Source organism: Anas acuta, chromosome 5, assembly GCF_963932015.1.
Source record: "Anas acuta chromosome 5, bAnaAcu1.1, whole genome shotgun sequence".
In the NCBI taxonomy this organism is placed as follows: Eukaryota; Metazoa; Chordata; class Aves; order Anseriformes; family Anatidae; genus Anas; species Anas acuta.
The window spans coordinates 2,856,116-2,878,642 of record NC_088983.1 but is presented as its reverse complement, the minus strand read 5'-3'; the positions used below and the strand labels follow the sequence as shown (position 1 = coordinate 2,878,642).

Here is a 22,527-nt window from a genome sequence, read left to right as displayed (position 1 = left end):
GTGCTTGGTGCTTCGTCCTTCCCCGGGATGCAGTCTGGAGTTCAACGTGACGTGGTGGCGGTGGCCCTCCTACTCTCTCATGGTTTCTGATTTCATTGCTTCATCTCCGTATATCATGTTATTTGGCTGAGGGCAGCTTTCCAAAGCTTGGAGTGGAATTTGCATGTGATCCCTGTGTGGTTGCCCTTTGATTACGTGAGTTTACTCTCCCGTGGATTTAGGCAGAGAAGGGCAAGAATGATATCTTAAGCTGGCTGCAGGTGGAATATACTTGCAGGATATATCATGTCTTCAAGATACCTTATAGCAGGCATAACATTACATGCGACAACTTTGGCTTTTCTATTTAAGGATGTGGATGTGATCTGTTTTAATTTACAGGGCTGCTTTTGCATTTGTTGTTTTTGTTTGTTTGTTTGTTTTTGCATTTTGGCTGCTGTCTTATGTAAGAAAAAAAAAAAAGAAAAAAAAAACATCCCACAACTTAGTGTTTTATTTCATGAAGATCTTGTGGCTTGTTGCTTTCAATTAGGCAGGTGTGCAGATCATCAAGCCTCCACCACGGTGGTTCTTAACATAACCAGGATGGTGAGGACGCCATGCACGTGGCAGCTGAACTACTCCTGCTACTACGACTGACTTGCTATCACATTTTCTTCCAGCTTTCTTGAACACACTCCTTGTCCGTGCAAAATCCACACGGCTGCAGAAGGGAGAGGTTTGCATGTATCAGGGGTGGGAATTGCAGGTGTTTGCAGAACCAGAGAGGATGGAGGGGCATTGCCTTCACAGCCTCGAGGGCCCACCGAGGGTCAAGCAGATAATTTGTTGAGTTAATGACATCTAGAAACAGAGAGGAATAAGGCAAAATGGAAGATGTTTTCAACTACATTAAAATCACGGGGAAAAAAATCTTTACACATTTAGTTAAATCATAAGGCCAAATTTACTGTAATAATATAATTTCTGTAGTGTGTATGCTGCTCAAGCAGCAGGTCTTCTGTCCATGCTGTAAAGAAAGTAGAACAAATGAACTGGGGAAGTCACTGGCCAAGTGACTTGAAACCAGGCTACTGAAGTGAAACTGGCATTCGGCAAGCGTAGCTTAACTGTAGAAAAGCCCTTGTTTCTGTTTTTCAAGTTATATCATTAAATGAGTCGATGAGCCAAAATTTAGAAAAAAAAAATTTGAAAAAACAAAAACCTGAAAAACTTCATTCTGACTAAAGTATGGTTTCAGGGGATAAGATAGCACATCTTCCAGGATTTTACAGTTGCCATTTGATTACAGATCACATCCTCTCTGCACTTAGTGTAAGTGCAAGATGCGTTTTATACTTAACCTTCCTTATGTATCTATATCTAGCACATTTAAAAGTTCTAGTTTTCCTCATTAAAAACTTACCAGAAGTTACTAAGCTTCCTTTCCAGACAGATCTTAAATTGTCTGCAGGAGTAGAAATGTTACTGATGACTATTTCATCATGGTAAGACATGAATTAAGGTCGTAAATAAGTGTTGCGTTATATTCTAGTAGAAACAGCTGAGCAGTGGTGCCATCCCAGTGATCCGAAGGAGGCAGGCACACTGCGGTGTGTATACACAGGTACACAAGTGAAATTGAGAGGCAATTGCTCTGTTTCAACCAAGCCAAAGCCTTTCTCCATCCTCACCCCAAGAAGATGACAATTGATATAGTACAGGTACAAAACAGAACTTCAACTTAGGACAAAAGTATCTCCCTACTCCTATTTTTAACTATTTTTCTTTTATCTTTGATTTACACAGCTGCTTTTTTATTCATTCTTTCCAATCTGGTTGCTGTTTTATTTAACAACAACAACAACAGACCGAAACACCCAAATCTGTTTTCTTCATGAAGACAACTTTATGGCTTGTTCCTTTTATTTTTCAAGCTGCTTGTGTATCTCTGAGGAATTGAAATTTAAGGAGGCAGTCACTGAATAACGCTGTTGGAGTTAGATTTCCCTATTTAAATGCACGTTTTTCACCTGCACCTCTCTATGTATTCTATCAGATAAATTGCAAAAGAGATTTGTGCTCTTGGCATGGAAGGCTTGGTACTGCACAAGAGCCTGTGTGTGATATTAAAAGCCGGAGGGGTTTGCCCAAACACTCTGTAGTTAAAAAGAGCTTGCTCACACAGCTCAGTCTCAGCACGAAACACCGCAGTTCTAGGCAAAATAGCTTTAATTAAAAACAACAACAGAAGTGTACGCTTGGATATTTCGTTCTGACTAATCTGAGAGGACATCCAGAAGCGTGGCTGGTGTTGTAGGAAGTTGCATGCATTGGCGCTGGTGTGAGAATCGCAGTCTGTGACTTGCAGTTTCTTCTTAAAAATACCAGCGGCGGTTCCGTAGTTCTGTCCTCCTGAAGGGACGCTGCTTGTGGGTTAATTCCTGCTTACAAAGCAAGAAATTAATTATTATTATTATTTTTTTTACTACCAAAACAGAAAAGGATGGTGTTTAATTCTTGAATGAAACAAAAGTGGCTTGAGACTCGCCTTTTCCTTCAACAACACGGTTTCTTCCCAGTCTAGAAAGCCAGCCAGGATTTTATATTGTGATGGGAATGAACAGCCAAGTGCTTTGGACCCTAACCGTAGGTTTGCTGCATGACTATGAGGTGTCACCCAGTGGTTCTGTCCTTGTTATGAGCAAACTATCAGAAATTCTTCATAGCTTCCCTGAAATGTGAAATGTTGGTGGCCATCATGTGAGTTCCTGATGTCTAAAGCACTTAGGGTTAAGGGTTCTGCCTTGCCCTGGTAGGGGTGTTAAGAGATTGACTGCCTTGGTTCAACATGCTCATTTCTCTCTGCAGTGAAAAGAAGAGAAATAGATACTCTTCTTCACGTATTTTGGTTGACAGATCTTTCAGTTCTTTCATCTCTAAGGAATAAATAAATTCCCTTGCAGCAGATAAAATGTGCGGCCTTTTAATGTTGAATTTGCAATCCATAATACCGGGGGGGATTTTTTTTCCTGTGTCTGGATGTGTGCATTCAGCGTAGGAAGAGAATTGATTAAATTTTTTCTTTTTATTTTCTGGTGAATTAACCCTTTTAAAACCCAAATTGGTGTGTAGATGAATAATATGTCTGAAGGTATCTATTTATTTATTTCAATTTTCCCCTATTTTATATCCTGATGAGTAAAGCTGTTAGGCACGGGCTCAGTTTTCAATATATTAGCAGCTTTGTGGGCATTCTTTGATTTGTGTCATCTTATGCTGTGCTCACAAATAGTACCCTGTGCCACAATATATGAACTTTGCAAAACAGTCTTACTCACATAGCTGTAACTTGAAGAAGCTCTTTTTGTTTTGTCTTTTTGCCAGTGGCCTGCTCCAACTGAGTCAAAATTTGGCCTTTTTTTTTTCCCCTCATGTGGTATTTGTTTGTATCTTCCGTGCTGCATTAGTTGCTAAATAGTACTTTTGTGGTCAAGGTCTATTTCTAGCTTCAGCTTTTCAGTTTTTGGAGGGTCATGCCAAATATTTTGCAAATTATGGTCTGCCAGAAAAATTTCATAGGAGAATAACCAACTTGGATTCATATCGCTGCTTTTTTGTTATTTCTTCTCCCAAACACATACTGTTAAGATGTGCACTGCTCTTAGTTTTGCTACTATTGTTTTCCGTAGTGCCATAGGTCTTTGTCCTTCAGCAGTTGTTGCCAGGAATAAGAATTAAACGTTTTGGTGTCCGCTGAGATCTGTAGCAGAACGGTAAGGGCACGTGGCTCATACAAATCCCGAGTCTGTTTTCTGTGCTGGAATAAAAGGAGTTGGCCTCCCATCCTTAATGAGCTTCTAATCCCTTATTGCTTGAGTTAATTGGCCTTGAGTAAGAAAGCGTATGAAGTCTGGGAGTGAAAGGTAGGTTCCCCTCCTACCAATTTTCTCTGCTAGAGATACACTATCGAAACTTCACCAACCGCCAGCAAAAGTAAATACGTTCGAGCCTTATTTGCATTACAGCTGTGCTTGGGAGTGCCAGTCACTGATCCTGCTGCTCTGGCTTTGAGGGTTGAACGTGGAATTTATTTAAACCCTGTTACTTTTGTGTATTCTGGCTTTTGCTCCTCCAGAGAGGGGAAAATTGCGAGCGCCGTAAATGTGGAAGTGGGCAGAGACAGCTGCGAAGCGTCAGCTCCTGCTTTGCTCTTGCATGCGGTGCTCACCTGAGGAACGAGGAGTGTCGTGTCTGTCTGCAGAGCACCCTGAAGAAGTAATATTTGTGTTTGGAGAACAGCATGCTGCTCTGGCATCCACAGCAGTGGCTCTCGGTGGTGCTGCTGCAGTGTAAGGAATGAAAAGGCAAGTTAGCACGTGAATCTTTATTTTTGGTTGATTCTGAAAAGCACCCTGGTGATGGTTGTAAGAGGCGAATCTGTAAAGTCTCTGTTACAGAAGTGGCTTCTGGAAGCCTCTGTGCCTTTTCCCTATAAAAGAGCCTGGTACTGCTCTCTATCTTAGAAACCCAGCTGGAAAACTGCGGAGGGAACAATTGCCTTTTGGCTCTTCCTGCCTCCTAAAACAGAGCCCTGAAAATTAGAACTTGCTGCTAGGTATCTCCTTCTAGCAGCTCGGATTAGATTGACATCTGCTTGACACGTGAGCTGCCTTGGCACACCTTAAAAGACAACTGGAGGGTAGGAGGGAGTCCGAACAGTTGTTTCTGCCCGGCACAGATCCAAACCCATTCGGTATGATTTGCATTAATATTTTGTAGAATCATCCCACTTTTTTTTTTTTTGTATTTTTTTTCCTTAAAGCTATTCCATTCTGTGCCTGCTTCTAAAATTTTAATCCTTTCATAGAGCTTCCCACATGGAGAAAAATATCTGTTCAGCATCTGTTCCAGAGATGCTCCCAGTGCCAAGCAGGAGGGCCTTTACTCGGTCCAGCACTCTAGTTAAGTTTTCTCAGTCCAAAACTGGAAAGCTGTGGTGGGATCTACTGGTTTTGGCTGGAGACCAGACAGAGGAGCTCTGCGGTCGGTCCGTGACCTGACTCTCACTTTTCACCATCCTGACACCAAGGTCTGGATTTGTGCTGGGTGAAGGGCAGTCATTTATTTTCTTTGCAAGGTGCTGCTCAGGTGAGAAGCTCAGGAGATGGTGTTCAGCAGTGAGCTGTCACAGCTGGTCTTTGTGCTGGCTTGGGTTAACCTCTTTAACAATTTTTAATTATTTTTTATTTTCTTAGAGCTTTTGAAGAGTTTGATTTCTTTTGCAAAAGTGTGGCACCGCAAAGGTCCTGGTATCCTTTTTTGAAAGACAGCAATTCTGGACTCGCATAATGAAGACGAACTCTTGTTGCTTTTAAGCTGGGTTTTGTGAGAAATTTGGGGGTTACACATTGATTTTTATTTTTTATTTTTAATAAATATCCAGCTCTGCAGTCTGGGTGTTAAACTCAGCTGGCAAAGAGGTGGTGTTTCAGAAGTTTGAGCTTCTCCTTCCCGTTCGTTAATGGTGTGTCTGCTCTGCCTTCCCGATTCCCTTCCAGCTTGCTACCACGGCTCTGTTTGCAGAGCATTTTTACAACAGACAGGCTGCTTACGTAAACCAGAGGAGTAAGCAAAATTGTAGCAGATAATCACGGTAAACACAAGGACAGGTTGGTTGAACTTGTGCGATAGGACATAACTCGGATTCTGTTAGAGGCCAGCAGGTTGCCCTCCACCGAGACCTAATTCTTTTCTAACGTGTCTTTTCTGCTTACTTGAGAGATAAATGGCAAACTGGACAGGTCAGAAACCTAACCTAAACTGCCCTCTGCTTACTGATTCCTATGGGTGTGTATTGGTGTGTTCACTAAAAACCAGCTACAAGGGATGAAACCCCAATGACTGTCCTGATGGAGACAGTGGGGCTCTGAGGACTGGCTGCAGGTCTGCCTGGGGAGGTAGCAGCATGGTGCAGGGCCTCAGGACATCCTGATCCTTCATGGTTTCTTCTGGCATGCTGGGAACAGTGGTGAGGAACCACGGGTCTGATCCTGAGAAGGAAGGGCCACCTTTGCAGAAGGTGCACCCAGTTCAAGCGTAGCAGAAAGAGATTAAAACAGGTTGCATACTAGAATTTGCCATGTGTATGGGAGCGCGTATATCATACTGGAGAGTAATCAGACAAGAAGTAGCAAAACCCAGATCATTAAAAGGAAAGAAGCTCACGGCTGAGGTGCTGCTGAAGGGTCTGGTGGTGGTGCCACGTTGTGGCAGGTGCTCACACCAGGGGTGGGCTGCTTGTGGTGGCGTCTTCAAGAGCCCGTCCTCTGTTTCAAGGTCTCTGCTCTTGCCTTCTGGTACACGTATGTAGTAGTCTTGGTTTAGTTTATCTCATTCTTTTCATTCTCCATAGTATTTTGGATTCTCTTTTTCCACGACAGCCAAGATACTTACTGCGTGTCCTGCCTGTTAGGAAGGATGCTGTTCTCACGGACTTAGAGCAGCCCAGGTGAGAGATTTCTTTGGGTCACCCTAGTTGGCTGAGAGTGGTGGTGGATGTGCATCCAGAGCTGTAGGTAGGTGGATTCAGGGTTTGGTGATGCTGTGAGATACAGAAAAAAACAATACAGCATAATGGGAATTTCAAAACAGGGCAGAGAAGCTTAAGATTTATAAGTGTCAGAGGCCAGAAGCTAGAAAGCAGATGAGAAATTTCCATTTTGATGTCTGGGCAGGAGGTCAGGGGACCTTCTGGAGGTACATGCAGTAACTGAGAAGAAGCAGGCAGCACGTGACAAACGCTGTGGTCACTGATGAGTGAAGCTTGGCAAGGAATGAATAAGATGGGGAGGTGTGGGAGGGTTGCCACAGGGGCTGCAGTTGTGATTAGATTAAACGAAGACTCCATAGAACAAATGGATCTTCTGGGGAACTGGATGGTGGATCCAAGGCTGGAGATCAGGCTAGGACAAAGGAGTAAGGAGGGGATTTCACCATGGAAATTGAAAATGCTGATTTGGAGGTTGTAATACTGGTGTCTGAACCTTCTCTTCCTCAGTGTTGAAGGAGAAAGTGGCTGGATAAGGAAACCGAGCACATAAACTGACTTCCAAGGTGTGCAAGTGCAATATTTCTCCTGCTTTTGTCCATTTCCACTCAGCTTTGTACCGTGGATCCCTCTGGGCTGGAATCATCCTGTTTGCAGTCTTAACTAAAACTGCAGTGTGTGACTGATGCTGAAACCAGTTTTCTCTGGTGTTTCTGGTCATTAGCTATAAAGAGTGTCCTACCCAAAATGTGTCTTCTGCTGTGCATTCTTAGGGGTGCAGAAGGAAGCATCGTACACACAGTTTGCTCGTCAGTTCTCAACCACTTGCTGAAGCATCTGCAGTTTGGGATGGGACCGTGGATTTAGAGGAACCCTTGGACTCTGCTGCAGCTGTGTGTATGCTTGAGCGAATCTGTGGTTTGCGTTGGCAGATGCTGACATAGACTGAGAAAGAATTTAACGCTTATTGTGTTTTAACATGAAGCTGCTAGCATTAATCCTGTTCCTTGGCCTTTCCATTTCTGTAATGAGACATTGAAAAGAGGTTTTGTTTTATTTTGATCGCATGCTGTTGTCCTGTAGTGTTTAGCTAGTAAAATATTGTGGAGGAGCTGTGCTCGCTGGGGTGCTGCCACTCATCCCGTGTGGGATAGCAGAAGAGGAAGTGGCCAAAAGACCACTTAGCCCTTCTTTCTTGGTAAATACATGCGTATAGGATGTAGAAAAAAAAATAAGGTTAACTCTGTAGCTCCCCTCATTCAAATTTAGCCTTGCTCTGGTCCCGTTCTTGTGTGGATCAAGGTTCCTGTTGAAGCTTTGCAATTGTTCTGCTAAAATCCTGGCCTTTTAATTTTCATTCCTTAGAATGAAACCACAGAGCATAATTTTCTGAACTCACAATATCTGCATTCACAATATCATTGCCATCTCTGCGTGATGACTGCAGATGCACGATAACTTGCTGTATCAGTAATAGGTAAGAGATGCTAAACAGCAGGTACCGAAGTGAGATATTTGTTAATTGGCAGGACTTGATTACTTGGCATGCAGATATTGTAAAACAGCTCCCCTGGTCCCTGGTTTAAACCACTTTTAAATTAAGATTTGAAATACAGAGGAAATTTCAGGGGAGCAGAAGCAGGCAGGTATTTTGCTGTTAGGTTTTAAAAACAAATAAAATAAGTAGGAAAACTGCAGTTGTTTAGCTTGACATCTATTTTTCTCCCCAGTGAAGAAGTATATCAATAAAACAAATGGAAGATCAATAATTAATCCTTCCCATCAGGGATATGGGAAGGAGTTAGGTTTGTCAGATGTCACTCGTAGTGAAATTCCACGTTTGGGTCACAAAGACAGCAGTGGCGATGGCGCGATTCCTGTCCGTGACTTCCTCGGCACTGCACAGCCCCTTTAAAAAATCAGAGTAATGAGGCTGCCGTGACCCATAGGAAATAAGTTGAGAATTTCTTCAACAAATGTGTCTTAAAATGATTTCAGGAATCCTTATTTGGTTGCTTTCTTATTTAGCTGTGTACCGTGGGGAACCAGTTTTTAGCCTTCACCATCGTACATTTTTCATGATACGCAGTGATTAATTATTGATGAAGTTTTCAGCTGACAGGCATGGAAGAGAAAGCTTTAAAAAAAAACAGGAGGTGACAGCAGAGAGAAATGTAGGTACCTGTGTAAAGCGGGTGCAATCGAAGGTGAAATAACAGCCGTCAGTCGCGCTTACGGCAGGTGGCTGTCTCCTGGGGAAGCCGCTTTGGGTAATTTGCTGCATGCTTGCGACACGGCTGGCTAGACAGAAAATCTAATGCCATTCCTGCACCTGTGAGCATCCAAACAGGGACCTCACAGTGAGCAGGTGATCTTGCAGGTCTCTTCCAACCTTAATAGTTCTGTGGCAAACCTGATGTGTTCAGCTCATAAACACCGACCTGGTGACAAGCTTTCCATTCCGGCAAAGTTTGACGGCTGAAAACCAAAACAATTTTGTGTTCTGTCCCTAGGTCATGTGCAAGCAGTCGGTGGGCAGCACTGGCAGCAGCAGGACAGGGTTCGGTGGAGCTGCGAGGCCTGTGCTGGGCACCAGCTGCCAGCCAGCAACTGCAGCAGCCTCTGGCCCAAGCCTTCGGGGCCCAGCCAAGCAGCCTGCGTACCAGAGACCTTTGGCAGACCCCGTCTGTTCTTTCAGGCTTCATAACAGTAGCAGTGACAGCTACTGCTTGTGTGGAAGAGGAACATCAGGAAGGAATGCAGTCTTCCCCGTGTTTCTGAGATGCAGGTGATCACTACACGGTGCAGCCCCCTTTATCCAAATATCTTGGCTGCTCAGCAGGCAAGAGGATAGAGGATGGACAGTTGAGGTTCCCTGACTTCAGTGAGAGAGGCTGTGTTCTTGGTCTCTTATAGGAACCTCTGTGGTTTTTTTACTGTTAGTTTGGTGTAACAGCACCCAAGAAACCCTAAACCCTCTGTCCACGCTTGGCTGTTTGCTCCTCCTGGATGCTGAGGGATGCAAATGCTGTGGTCTTCAAAGCATCTCTGGTAGGAAGGTACTTCACGAAGTGGTAAAGATTTTCTTTGTGGTTAGCAGATACCTGTTCCTGTGTTCAGTGATTTGCTTGAGTTGTTCCATCCTGTTGTGGTTGTTCAGGTTCCCTCTGTCTTCAGCTGAGTCGTGTTTTCCTGTGTCCCTAGCATACGTTTCAACAGCCACCACTTGCCTGAGCACTACAGGACTTCACATGGGCCAATTATTATTATTTTTTATTTTTTTTCCTGGCAGTTGGGAAGCCATTCCTGATTTGGAAGCTTCACTAAGTGTTGACACAAGCAAGAGGTTCATCTTCCAAGTTCTTGCTCTCCCTGTTGGCAAATAAAGACTTTTTCTTGCCCATAAGCAAGAAAAGAGTGTTTTGTTCTGTCGTGGCTTTCTCCAGCTCAACCCACAGGGGCAAATCTGCTTTGCATCCTCATCCTAAATACTTACCGAAATCAGTTTCACCTCCCCCAGTTTTTGCCCAGATTTTCTCCAGCCCACCTTTTAACCGGATTTTATATGCAGCAGACTCTGCGTGTTTGTTGTGGTAAGAAGAAAAGAGTTGGGTGTAGGCTCCTGTAACTTTCGGATGCTCAGCAAAAAGGGAATGCCACAGTCCCTAATAGGATTAGGCTGTGTGTCAACAACACTGGAGCTTAGCTCTGGTGACGGTGCCTAAGTGATTTAGAGCTCATTTTACCAGAGTTAACAGTGTTAATGAAAGCTCCTCTTGAAACTTTCCATATCTGAGGTTCCTGTAGCATTTTCCTCCAGCACTGAATTCTTGGGGTGAAGTTTACAGAAGTGCTCCCTGCAGGTGTGGTGTGAAGCTTTAATTTGAGCTCTGTACCCCTTCATCTACAGGGTCGTGGAAGAGTGTAAGGGTCAAGTTGTTCCCAGGGAACTGAGACTCATCCTTGTTGCATCCGCGGTGCTGCTCTCTTGCTACCCACCGGTTCCACTTCCAGACTGCACGGAGGTTTCGCCCACGAGGTGGTGGTTGAGCAGTGTGTGCTCTGGCAGCCCGCCTTGCAGCACAGCTCTTCTGTATCACCCCAGTGAGCACGGGCAAGGCGCTGCTCAGACTCAACAACCCTTAAAAATGGTGTTTTGGAGGCATGAACTCTCATTTGGTGACAAGTAGCTGCTTGGGGTTTTTGGCAGCTCTTTGCAGAGCTCTAAGTAACTCTTCAGAACTCAACGAGGTTGTTGCTGTGCTAATACTAAGAGCAGATAATCCTCGCCCAGGTCGCTCTCAGCTAATTGCATTGTGCCATATTTGTAGCACGTTACATCACAGCATATCTTTTCATACCTGGTAAGACTTCATGAGAAACCTTTGCAGTGTAATTGAATGTGTCTTAACTCTCTTATTGCAGGCTAGAAATCTTCACACCGGAGAATTGGCTGCTGTAAAAATAATCAAGTTAGAGCCTGGTAAGTTTTGCCTTCTTTTCTGTATTTTGGGGTTGCGTTTTCAGTTTTCTCACATGTTTGTTTTTTCATAGCTGCAAAGCTCCAGACAAAAGAGGTGTTTTTTTTTTTTTTTTTGACTGTTTCAGTGGTTAGATGACAGGAAGCTCTGCAGGATGTGTTACTACTCTCAGTTATGTCCTGCTCACTATTTCCTTGTTCGTTCTTATCTGCCTTATCATTGTTTCATAAAAAGTCGCAGTTACAATGTGTTGTCAGTACAAAGAGAAGATTTAGGACAGATGGTAGATTGTGAGCCCTGAAAGAATAGGGAGCTGGGAGGGGAAAGAGACCAAGCAATGATGCTAATGCTCACCAAAGGTGCCTTGGGAAAAAACAATGCCTTCTGCTTCGTAATGGGTTGTCTTTTTTCTCACCTGTACTGAGAGGATGGCTATCGTTTCCCCATACATTTCCTCACTTCTTCTAAAAGAGGGCAGAGGTTTTCTCACTTCTCCTAAAAGAGCTCACTTGCTACCCAGGAAATTCGCTGAGCTGAAGCCTAATCTGAGTCCTGCACAGAGAGCTGAAATCAGACATTAAGTCTTCAGTGGAAATGAGGCAAGGAGCTTTTTATCTGTCCCACCTGGGGATCATGTATTTGCTTGAAGAAGTAACCTGTCATTACTTGTTCACTGGAATACCTTTCAAATCCCTCTTTAATAAAGTCCTCTTCTGCATCTCTTTACCACCTTTGTTTCCCATAGCCTGAACTCCTGTGCTGTGTCCATCCAGGGTGGCTGTGGGACAGGGAATGAGGGAGGCTCCTCCTTGTGAATGCAGGCTTTCCCAGTGCTCATGTAGTACTACCTCGTCTATGAAGCAATTAAGTGACACTGGAAATTAACGTATAGTCACAGAGCTAGGAAGTAGTAGGATTTCTGGAGACACGATGGGATAACTCGTGACTGGGGTGCTACAGACAATGAATGCAGACTCTTTAGGAAGTGGAGGAAAATCTGGAAAGAGAATTGACACAGGAGAGGCTGATGGAGCCACGTGGTTTTTGTTCTGGAGACAAGAAGAGTGAAGAGGGATCTCACCACCATATTCCACTGGAGACATGCAGAAGATGCCCGGTGAAGAGCAGGCACAAGCAAGGGAGATTCCAGTTGGAAATGCGAAAAACTCTTCACAAGGAGAGCGCTTGTGCTCTGGGACAGGGCCCCGAGAAGTGGTGGTGGGATCTCCATCCTGGAGGAGTCTTAGAAGTTGAGTGGACATGGCCTGGCAGCACAGCCAGCCCTGCTTGGAGAAGAAAGCTGGAGCAGAGGACTCTGGAGGTCCTACCAACCTGTCTGCTGTCATTCGAGGGTGAAACCAACTCTGAAATGTCCCCGGTCCCTGAACTCCAGCATCGGTGGTGGTGGTGTGACAGGACAGGTTAAGAGTCTGTCGTTTTGATGGGGGTCTTGCAGTCAGTATACTGATAACAACGTGAGGTGGATGCACTGTTTTCTGGTTTCTTGCTTAAGAAAACCCATTGTCCCGTTTGGGTGTAGTTACGTGGTTCTATTGACTTGGGTTGAAAAGCACAGCTCTTGTTTTGTTTTTGTTTGCTAATTTTTTTAACAGTTAAAAGTTAGTGAAATCAGAACAGTTTCTTCAACTGGAAGAATTTGAAAAATTCGAGTGAATAAATAAATTAGAATAAAAGGCTCAGCTTGATTCTTTAGCTTTTTTTTCCCTCCTTTTGTGGAAACATAGCATAGGTAACCACTAAAGAGCAGCCAGGCCACGTTGGTGACAAAGGGACCCCAAAACAAGGCCACATTCTTTGCAACTCTCTTCTTCGAGACTCAGCAAGGTCTTCTGCAAGCTCAGCTTCATGCACTCAGTGTGGTTCGAATGTCAGTGGCTGTGGTTAAATAAACGGCCTTCATCTCTGAACCCACTTACCCACACCAGAATTCACGATTGTACGACCTCAGGAGTGGTGGTCAGTGGGCAAAACCTCAGGTGTGGCCTCACCTCCTGCTAGCAACACCTTGCAAGCTGCTCTGACTCCTTCAGCTGGTCCCTTCGAGTCTTCTACTGGTGGGTCTCATGAGCTGGCAACCTCTTTGGAGCAGAGCTGAATTTTCCCTGTCGTTGTTTGGTGCTGTGCACAGCGTGGCTTTCCGTCTTGTTTGGGGATTGCTGTCAGGAACTGAGATGTTGTAGTGGTTCAGGGTTGTTCTCTTGGCCCTGCTTGCTTCATCTTGTCCCCCTGCGACTGTGTCCCAGGGTTTTGGAGGCAGTCAGAAAGTGTCCAGTTTTCTCTCTGCACATCTGCGAAACTCCTCATTGTACAAAGATGTGTTTACATAGGTGCAAAAAGCAACTGCAGAAATTTGCACGGGAGAAAAATAGATGGAAGATGGTTAAATACAAAGATCCCATCTATGACCGAGAGATTTTTCTGAGCCATCGGTCTCTGGAGGTGGGGGGAGAGCGTTTGGGGAAAGCATCTCTGTGTGGTCTGTTTGTAATGCTTCCTTGGCACCCTCGACTGGAAGCTCAAGGCCCCGTTTCTGACTCAGCGCAGCTCCTGGTTGGTTCCGTGATCTGCTCTGCAGCCAAGCAGATGTTTGGGAAGCTGAAGGCAGAAGATGTGTGGGGAGGCTCTGAAAGAAGCTGAAGCTGCTGCCTTGGAGCGATACGACCGTGGGGATGAGTGGTGGCTGCTCAGCAGCCGTGCACCCAGTGCAGGAGTGATGTGAGGTGCTGCAGCCCGTGCTTGGGGAGAGCTGGGCACCACATTTATCTCTTAATGGGGCAGAGCAATATTCCCATGATGGAAGGAGGATGGTATTAACCTCCTGCTGGTGTAGGGAGAAGCTTCCTTGAGCCTCCACGTTGCTGCACCTGGTGCAAGTGAAGTAGGTCGGGTTCTGTTGTGAATTTCACAGGATCATTTAGGTTGGAAGAGACCTCCAAGATCACCCAGTCCAACCTCTGATCTAACACTAACAAGTCCTCCACTAAACCACATCACTGAGAAGAATTGCTTTGAAAACTGACCAGAGGCAGAGGCTGAATCCTCTGCTATTGGGGCCAGAGGAAGAGCACGAACCTTGGGCAGCTGAGTAAGTAATCCCAGTCTCTGCTTGTTGCTGCTTAAACACGACAATGAAAGGTGCAAAGCTCTGGCCCCAAGTCATCCCTACTGAGAACCCCATTAAAATTAGCATTGATGACCACATCCTTATAGTTCTTACTCTTTTTAGTCTGACTTACCACAGAGAAGTGGTTTCTTCTGGGTTGCTGTCTCTTTTTTTATTTTTATTTCAATATGTCTTTTAAAACCTTACCAGCCTGATCTCCATCCGCAGCATGTACACCCACAGTCTCTTGGCAGAGATCTTGTCGGGTTTTTGTTTTGTTTTTAAGGAGGGTTCACAGCATTTATTTATTTACGTTTGGTGCTCTAGGATGTCTGCTGCCTCTGTGGGGTAGCTCGATGGTAGCCGCTTACTGTCTTCGCTGGCCAGGAAGACACAGCTGTTCAAAGTCTCCCAGATTAAAAACGATAATAACAAATAAATAAATAAAAAACAGCTGCACCTTGTGAGAGTTTGTCTTCAACATTCAAACTAATTTCAAGGATTTTTGGGCTGTGCCTGCAGAACACCAGCAGATCTCGGATCAGGTCAGTGTTAGAAGTTGGTGCAGCTACCTGGGTGCTCCCCCCAGGGGGGCAGCCAGGACGAGCTCCTGCCAGACTGCAGGGCACAGCGAGCAAAAGATTCGTGATAAATTCCATAAATTAGTCACTGGGGAAACAGGCCTGTGGCTCTCTTCGAGTTAGGTACAGCATCTTTGGGAGGGGAGTAGAAGGCTGCCTCACAGATGGGGAGTCAATTTGGAGATGGAAAAATAAATCTCCAAACCCAATGCTAGTGTAATACGTCGACGGGTGACTGGGAGCAGAAGACAAAAGCCTGTGAAGCAAGGAGGTGAGCAATGTGTTGAATTCAAGCTGCAGGAAACATCACACAGTACGGTGGCAGCGCTTTGGGAGACCCAGCAAAACTGCTGAAATGGCGAGTGTGGGTGAGCTGTGGCTTGGTCCTGTTACTACCTGTAGCAGAAGAGGGATTAAATGAGTTGGGAGACTCAAACTCACGACCGAGACCCCAGTATGACCGCTTTAATTTCATCTGCTGTTGCCTTCCTTTGTGTGCTCTCTGGACAAAAGACATAAGCTCCCTACATAGAAGGTTACTGTCATCAGCTTACTTGAATTTTTGGGCAGTGTGCGAGCTCTGCTACCACAGTTCCTTAAGCTGTGCTGTTAGAATCGAAATAGACAGTGTTTTTCACTTTTTTGGCATAGCCTTTGGAGAGCATTAGGCAAAAGTATTATGGCACGCTAATGACATTTCCCAGCATTCACCGAGTACAAATGCTTCAAATAATTTGGGAGCCAATTCTATTTCAGAAACTAATCCAACTGTACTCAGCAGCGGGGAAGCCAAAACCATCTGAAACACTAAAGCCACTTCCTTCTATGGGTTTAGCAGATGAATCGAGAAGGCAGTCAATACAAAGAGAGAACTATTTGCCAGGGTAGCTCTACTCCACCGAATTTTCTCCCTGGGAAAATGTAAGAACCGAAATATTTTAAAGTTACTAGACGCCTCGTGTAAATACTGTCAGAGTGATAAATAGTGGCCTCGGAAGCCTTTGATGCTTTAAGGGCTGGTGGTGAGCTGTAGTGCAAGATTACAGAAGGATCTCGTTTGTGGTTTTCGTTGGGTTCAGGGAGTGTTTTCTGTGTGAGATCTCTGTGGGAGCCAGAAGTAGCCGGTTACGTCTTTCTAGTTGGATCTTAATCCGTGCGTGGAGCTGTTGAAGGGTGTCTGTACGAGGGAAAACAGTCAGCCAGCTCCGTGTAGCTTTGTGCTCGGGACATTCACAGCTGGATTTGGTTCATTACCTTTGGTATCTCGTGGTTCAGATGTGGAGGTTCATGTTCCACGTACGAGCACAGCCTTGGGGCTGAGTCGGGTCAGGGTCTGTCCCCTCTGCACCACAACCTCAGAGGAGCTGTGGGACACACCAGGGCCTTGCAGGACTAAGAGGTGTGCTGCAGCAATGCAGCCTCATGCTCTGTGTGATGAATTCCCTAGAGATGCTATGAACTATGGAGGAAAACAAGCCTGAGGCTTATGTGAGCTGAGCCTGCAGGGCTTGAACCATTGTTGTAAGCTCTGGGAGATGAAGAAATATGAAAATAACTCCTGGTTACCCCTTTCACCTTCACTGCCTCGTGGTGTGGAACAGGGTTGGGCTGGGATCATGTCTGGTGTGTGTGATGGTTTAACTAGACACAGGTTTTACGTGCTGAACTGTCAGACGCTGCCAGAAGCCCTCGCTAACCTGTTCCTGAGCTCCTTTGCTGGCTGCAAACTCCCGTGGCATCAAGCTGGCATCACCATACCCCGGGGACACCTGGAAGAAGTCGAAGCGTGGCTCATTCCACCACCACTGCATCTGTCTGAGCACAACGCCTGTGTTTCCAAATGCTCTGGAGCTGCTAAAGGCTGGACGTCGCTGCCTTGTGCTGTGCCATGTGCCGAGTGGTACTGCTGCCGCCTCGCACAGCTGCTCAGCCCGCTCCTGGAGCGTACCCAAAGCAAAACAGAGACAGCGTGGCCTTTTAATGCAGAGTGCCCAGCATTTTAATGATATTTAACTTCTTGGAGAGTGGTCCGATTTTGCTTTGCCTGCTTCTAATGCATTTATAATCTGCTGTTCTTCCTGCAGAAATGTGTGTATCCAGAGTGGGTGAGCTCGTGGTCCCAGGTAGTAAGTACAGAAGGCAAGGAGAGAGGGAGGGAGATGAAAACATTCGACATAGGAGCACAGGTTATCTGTTGACATGGCTGCTTGTAACTAGGAGCACGCAGGGGAAAAGAGAATATAAGCAGGGAAATTGGTTCTGGCGTTGGAGCAGTCACTGAACATTCATGTGCTGCGTGCTGCCAAGCTCGTGCTGCTGTGGCAGCGCTTTGCCATCAGTTATATTTTGCATCAATCGCGAGCTAATCAGTACCATCAGCCCTCAGCAGTCAGGAGCTGAGATGCCTGGCAAGGAAATCTGCTGGTGGAAACATCATTGTTTCCAAATAGTTGTATCCTACTTGGAATCAGGTTTCTCAGCTTCAGGGTTTGGGAAGCTAAATTCTTTCAGTCAGACTGCAGGTTTCCTTGAATCCCGAGAAAAGACGTATGGCTAAAACAGCTCGGATGCTTGAGTGCAATCTGAATTATTCTTCTTAAAGGCACGAAACTTTAAAAGGATTGTTCACAGTTTTCAAAATGGTTGGTAAAGAGGAATGCAGGTCTGCAAGGCAGGGAAGAAAGCAGGACTTCTGTGTGTGCCAGAGCTATAGGATGGGATGCTACACTAATGCCTTGCGTCTCTCCACCTCCCCCAAAATATTTTGAGGCTGTAGTTCAGTCATGTTGTGTGTCAGGCTATAGAAATGGGAAATGGAAAATGTCTCAGGAGCTAAACTTAATTAGGCTGGAGGGAAAAGACTGGCAACAAATTTCAGTGTTAAGAAAAACCTGTATATTGGGGATGCCACCTCTTTCATCAGTGGAAATTGAACCCTTGTTAAGTTCAGAGAAGTGGCTTGGAATGATTGAGAGCTGGATGGCACAGGGATATGTGGAAATCAGCACAGAGGAGCTAATGACCTGTAAGTAGTGCCCGATGGCAGCTTGGCTGTGGGGTTTGTCTATTGGGACGAATGGTTTCTGCGAAGTAGTGATTCCCGTGGTGCTTTCTGGCCTGGTTCTGGCACCCAGGTTGTTGAAATAAAAAATAAAAATAAAAATAAATAAATAAATAAATAATAATAATAATAATAAATGAGACACTGTCCCAGCTGCAGCAGTAGCTGCTTCTGCTAACAGTGGTGTTCACCTGGTCTCGTTCCTAATGGCATCCCGCTTTGTCTAATTAAAATATTGTGATGGAAGTCCCAGGTGTGTACAGTGAAGCCTCCAGGGGGGGCTGCTGGAGCCAGCTTGTGAGCACCCATTGTGCCTCCTGCCAGGCAGCCTGGCGTGCCTGTCAAGCACATTTGGGTGGCCAGGAGCATACTGTACTGCCCGGCAGGCTGGTACCACAGAGGTCTGCTCTGTCTCTCCATAATCACTGCTGTCCCACCCTCCACGACACCATCAGCATCTCCAAATGCCATCAGTTCTCTCCTCCCAGTTGCCTGGGCGCTGCCTGCCTGTCCCTCCCTCTGTTCCCTCTTGGTATCAGCCCTGTGCTGCAGCTCTGAAGTAATGCTGAAGAAACCAATTTACAACAATAGCTCTGAAATTCTCCCCTGAGGAGCCTCCTGGACGATAAATTGGATTTCAGCTGACCCAGGAGGAGATGTGAGGGGTGACCCTGGGTCTTTTTTTCAGGATGGGCCCACTCAAAGCAGTCAGTGGAGCACATGAAAATAAGACCAGGAACAAACTTGCTTGCAAACCACCAAGGTCAGGTGTGCTCAGAGGACCTAACAGTGCTGCATGAAAGGCAGTAGAGTGGGGCATGTGAACCCAGGCTGCACATTTAAGGGAACTTGGCAGGACATCCAGTACCAGGTGAGAAGTGTCTGCAAACAGAGTAATTCACGAATGTCAATGGACCATCAGTTTTGTCAGTGATCTCTTGCTTAAATACAGATTTATCGCGAATTTACTAATCTTTACTTTGTTAAGCTTCTGAAATTGATCTGCTTGCAACACGAGAGGATGGGGCTGCAAGTTGCAGTAGTCGTCCTCCCCACCAGCTGTGCTGGCGGACAAGCGGCTCATTGTGCCGAGCCGAGCGGCCTCGACCACGGACCCTGATCAGGGGAGAATATTCCATTGTAACCCTCTATTGTGTCCTGCATGTCTCATTAGAGAGGTAAAATTACATAATAGTAGCGCGCTGTAGTGAGTCACCATGCTGCTGGGGTGATTTACAGCAGCTCCCTAAACTACGTTTTTGCTCAGCATGCCACATAGCCCATAATTGCAAACATGTGAGTAGACAAAAAGGACATTTTTCCAATTCCATGTTATTTAGCATCAAGCGATCTCTGATGACTAAACCAGATGAAAATCTCTTTGCATGGATATATTGTCACCTTTGATCTAACTGTTCTTATCTTGCTGTCTCCGTTTTGATTAAGTATTTTCTACAAATTCGTCTTACTGTCTTTTTTATTTTCATGCTATCCAAGGATATTTAATTTTTGCCCGATTCCAGCATCTCTTGCCAAGATTAATACTCCAGCTGCCTGGAAACTCTGAATTCCATTGTTTTGAATTCATTTTTGTCATCTTTGAAGCACTATACATCTTCTCTCCTATCTTTGAGTCTGATCTTTCAGAATCTTTTTCTACGTATTTTGCCAGACTTTTCTCGTGGATACGTCTCTTTCTTCCGTCTGTTTGTTGCTGTTCTGTCAGCCCTGTGCTCACATTCAGCCCGTGCACCTTTTTCCAAATCCCTCTTTTATTCCCTTTTTTTGTAGGTTACCCCATTTTTTTAATAGGTTCTCCATTTATTTAATTGCATGGAAGTTACCTTTTCTGTGTTCATCTCCTCTTTTGAAAGGTAGGATCAGCCTGAGTCACTCCTGATGGGTACTTCTTTGGTGGTTTTGTATTTTTTTTTCCACTAGTGGGAAATTTCTTGGCTTTCCATGCATTGAGTTCAGTGCTTCATCGCCACTTTGGTGGGAGAAGCTTTTCATATGTACAAGGGTTGAAGGTTAAGGCAATTTGAGCCCCTTTCTAATTGTCCTATCTTAGAACAACAGAATAGATTATTCCTGTTGTTTTTATTTTTCCACAGATGTCTTTTATGTGCATGAAGGTTGTTATCTCATCTACCATCAGTCTTTCTAGTACAAAATCACCATATTTCCTTCATTTTCTCCCCTATTAGTTACAGTTCTTGTTGCTCCACACTAGACAGTGCTATCGAAGGGAAGGTCAAGATGCTACCTACAGGTTTTTTGCTGTTTCAGGAGTGCTTCTTGATCATGAAGTTCATGAGGCAGTGTTTAGATATTCTGAAATGCTGCTTCTTACATACTAAAGATCCTTTGCTTTGAAGATTAGGGATTCAATTCTGTGAACTCATGGACAGCTGGCAGTATTAGAGAAAGGTGGTTCCTTCTTTGGTGTGAAGTGGGAGTTTTTTTGCTGTCCCTCTTGCTCACATTTGACTTTCTTGAAAAACTTCTTTAATTTTAAAATGCTCCAGTGAGTTACCTGTGAGTATTTACCAGTTTCCTTGTGGAAATTCGTCACAGAAATAGAAGGGATTAGTCCACCTGGATCAAACTCAACCCTTTGTTCATAGCAGTTGTTTATAGGCAGGGTGCTTGAGTTCAAGCAAAGCTATAGTTGAAAGGTAACCATAAAGCACAGTGTGAAGCCTGTGCTGAATTTGATTGCCTAGTTTGTGTTGCCTTTTCCTTTTTTCATTATTCCCAAAAAATAACTGCTCATGTTTCAAATGTCAAGAGTCTGTCTTAAACTCCTCTACTAATATTTTCCTTCCCCGGTGAAGTCTTTCTCCACACAACTCAACTTCAAGAAGCCCTTGAGGATTTACTGAAGTTAGCCAGGGCTGTGTTTGTACAAATGTGTTCCTCCCTCTCTACCTTTGTGTTTCGTGGCTATTTTCTTACGTAAAAATCCCAAAGGTTGCAATCACTTGAAAATAATTGAAGTGAACGGGCACTTCTTTCACTCTATCTGTAAACGTCTCTACACAAGGTGAATGTCTGTAAGTAGAGAGCCACAATTTGCACCGTGATCTCCAGTGCCATGGGGCAGGCCGTCAGTCCTGGCTGGCTGTGGGTCTGTCCAGCACGGGTGGAAAATCCGGCCTAAAGACCCTCTGGTGTGGTCTCCTTGGTGACTCCATTGCTCGGTGAAGTTGCTTGAAGCACAGCCCATAAAAACATTGATTTTTAAAGAGGTTATTAAGACTATTAGCCGCGCTGTTACTTCTTGAATAAACACACCGGGGATCCAAACAGAATTTATAGCAGTACTTGAGACCTCTTGGACTTGTCAAAATCACGTAAATTAAGGGCAGTGTTATAGGGCTGTATTTCTGCTTCCACATCCCTGGCTTGATATTAGCAGATAGATTTCGCTAATAAAACTTGAAATGAAAATAAATATACAAAGCTCTTTTTTTTTTGTCATGAGAGGACATGGTAGTTGCCACCTTTTCGGAAGCAGCACTTTCTCTAAAACCCAAGACCTTTATCTAAATCGCAGTCTTTCGTGTCCTGCAAGCTGCTACAGGCATCTTGTTCATGCCAAAGGAAGAACAAAGGTAATAACACCCGTGTGCGTGACCACGAGGCGGGCAGACGCCTGTGAGGGCCCGGTCGGCCGGTTCCTGAGGTGTTGTTCCCCAGAGGCAGGCTGCCAGGCTGTCAGCCAGTGCAGACATTATGGCATTACATTATGGGATGGCAGGGAAGCTCTGCTCACAGGGAGGGAGAGCCTCTGGGGCCAGGCCATGAACACGGCCCTCAGCCTGCCCTGAGGCATGGGCCCGGGGAGCTGCCACCTCTGAGCTCTGTATCCTGTGTGGAAATTCTGGCCGTGGGATTAAATAAACATACACCAGTGTTTTTCCTAGGGCTCCGTATTTTTCTTGCCTTCATTGCAGCTATACAATTACATCTTTTTGAGTTTATGATAGCTTTTAAGCTTTTACCCTTCTAAATTAATGTGTTAGGAACATGCTAGGCTATTGTGCTGTCCCTAATGTGTTTTTAAGCACAGGGCTCTTTGTGCAAAGGCTGTGTAGAATGTGTAAATGTGCTTATGTAGCTGTCCTAATCAAAAACTGCTCTCACAACGAGGCAGCCGGTGGTGCGGGCTCTGTGCTTCTCTTCTGAGTCAGCGGTGGCCGAGTGGGCGTGCAGGCCGTATGCTGCCTCAGAGGCATTTTGAAATGAAAGATTTTTAATGGCGAGCCTACGGTGCCTGTTTTCTCTCGGTTTCAGCCAGGGGACTCTGGAGTTACATTGCTGTAATATTTCAGCCTGTGTTCGGGACCCTCGTGCTGCAGACACCGTGTCTGGTGGAGCTGGGTGGCCCTGGGAGCCATGAAGGGGCTGCTGCACTTATCCAAGCCCTTGGCTTGTTTTTACGAGCATCGTACATGCTTTGAGGTCTCTTTCAAAGTTCAGCTTTGTGTGATGTAACCGTGATTGTTTCCTGTTTTTTAGGAGATGACTTTTCATTGATACAGCAAGAAATATATATGGTTAAAGAATGCAAACACTGCAACATAGTCGCCTATTTTGGGAGCTATCTCAGGTAAACCCCACTGTATTACCTACATTTCATCTGATTCTTTCCTGAGACAATCTCAGTCTGGTTTATTACTTATATCCTCTCTCGTTGTTCTCATTGTCTTCTCTATGCTGAATTCTCTTCAGTTCCCATCTGGCTT

The 22,527-nt window shown here is 45.1% G+C and overlaps 1 protein-coding gene across 4 annotated transcripts in view; it reads left to right on the top strand.

The window, feature by feature from the left end:
• Positions 1 to 22,527, top strand: part of MAP4K5 (mitogen-activated protein kinase kinase kinase kinase 5) — a 67,635-nt gene that overhangs the window by 10,521 nt on the left and 34,587 nt on the right. For all 4 annotated transcript variants that reach the window (XM_068682234.1, XM_068682231.1, XM_068682232.1 and 1 more), the window contains exons 2-3: positions 10,955 to 11,012; positions 22,301 to 22,391. In XM_068682234.1, the coding sequence (XP_068538335.1) occupies positions 10,955 to 11,012; positions 22,301 to 22,391 (149 nt within the window). The remainder of the gene's footprint in view (positions 1 to 10,954; positions 11,013 to 22,300; positions 22,392 to 22,527) is intronic.